Source organism: Propithecus coquereli, unplaced genomic scaffold (genome assembly GCF_000956105.1).
Source record: "Propithecus coquereli isolate 6110/MARCELLA unplaced genomic scaffold, Pcoq_1.0 Scaffold443, whole genome shotgun sequence".
Lineage (NCBI taxonomy): Eukaryota > Metazoa > Chordata > Mammalia > Primates > Indriidae > Propithecus > Propithecus coquereli.
Genome location: NW_012150208.1, coordinates 1,131,447 through 1,133,045, shown reverse-complemented (window position 1 = coordinate 1,133,045; position 1,599 = coordinate 1,131,447). Strand labels below are relative to the sequence as shown.

Here is a 1,599-nt window from a genome sequence, read left to right as displayed (position 1 = left end):
ATCCAAGAGCTGGCAGAGCCAGGCACCGGTGCCCTAGGGTTCAGTGCTGGCTGCCAATCCTGCAGCAGTACAGCCCCTTCCTCAGTGCCCCCATCACCTCACGGTTCCTCAAGCTGTAAATGAGGGGGTTGAGCATAGGAGTAAGGACCGTGTAGAAGACAGAGACCACCTTGTCGTGGCCAGGGGCCCGGTAGCGCCTAGGCCTCAGGTAGATGAACATGGCTGCCCCGTAGAAGAGGGAGACAGCTGTCAGGTGGGAGGAACAGGTGGCCAGAGCCTTTTTACGGGCCTGAACAGAATGCATTCGGAGCACTGTCCCCAGGATGTGAGCATAGGAGGCCACGATGATGGAGAAGGGAAGGAGCAGCATGAAGACACAGCACGCAAAGAGCAGGATGTCAAAAAGGGATGTGTCTGCACAGGCCAGCTTCAATAAAGCTGGCACCTCACAGAAGAAGTGGTCCACATTCCTTGAGTCGCAGTAGGGGAAGGTCATGGCTGCCACCATCTGAATCATTCCATCTATTATTCCAAAAGCCCAGGAGCTCCCAGCAATCTGGACACAGACCCTCTGATTCATGAGGATGGAATAGTGAAGTGGGCGACTAATGGCCACATAGCGATCATAAGCCATGAGTCCCAGCAAGAGCCCCTCAGATCCCACAAGAGAGACAAAAAAGCCAATTTGTATGCCACAACCCACAAAGGAGATGGACTTCCTGCCAGACAGGAAGTTGGCCGCCATCTTTGGCACAATGTTACAGACCAGCATGAGGTCCATGAGGGAGAGCTGACTGAGGAAGAAGTACATGGGTGTGTGAAGCCGAGGATCTATATAGATGAGGAAGATGAGGAGGACATTTCCACAAAGGGCCACTGTGAAGACCACCATAATGGCAGAAAAGAGGACAAGATCAGTTGGACTGTGGGAGAAGATGCCCAGGAGAATGAAGCCATATGTGGATGATTGGTTCAACCATATTCCCATGGCTTAGTTGTTCACAGTCACCTGGAAACATGAACAGAAAAATTTTGAAGTTGAGTAACATGTCTCTATTGATCTCTGAATCCTTCTTCTTCAGTCAGATATATCTTTTGTAATTCATTGGAGTTCAATAACGTATGCTCTGGAGCATACAAGGGGATATCCTTTCATATTCCCATAACACAGATGACAAGATCTCCACTGGCTCATGGAATTGGACTACATGTCTATATTTGTATGTATCCATACCAAGAAGAGTAGAAATGGGATTATTCTAGGTGCCACAGGTCTTTTGGACAATCCACCTTCAGCAAAGTCTTGGCTTTGCCATATGACATTGACTCTCCTTAGCTGGGATCACACGGACTTGGTAAACTATCTCTAACAGGACTTGGACTACTTCATGCCCAAGAAATTATTTATATTTGTTACAATGAGGGAAGGTAATGGAGACTTGAGATGCACTAGTCTTTATCTTGTTCAGGTCAAAAATCTTGGAACCATTTTTTTTTTTTTGAGACAGAGTCTCACTGTGTTGCCCCAGCTAGAGTGCCGTGGCATCAGCCTAGCTCACAGCAACCTCAAACTCCTGGGCTCAAATGATCCTCCTGCCT

At 48.2% G+C, this 1,599-nt stretch overlaps 1 protein-coding gene across 1 annotated transcript; it reads right to left on the bottom strand.

Annotated features, from left to right (window-relative positions):
- Positions 1–40: 40 nt before the first annotated feature.
- Positions 41–988, bottom strand: LOC105818598 (olfactory receptor 56). The gene has a single exon (XM_012654669.1). It carries the CDS (start codon positions 986–988, stop codon positions 41–43), a length of 948 nt encoding a protein of 315 aa, XP_012510123.1.
- Between the last annotated feature and the right edge of the window lie 611 nt (positions 989–1,599).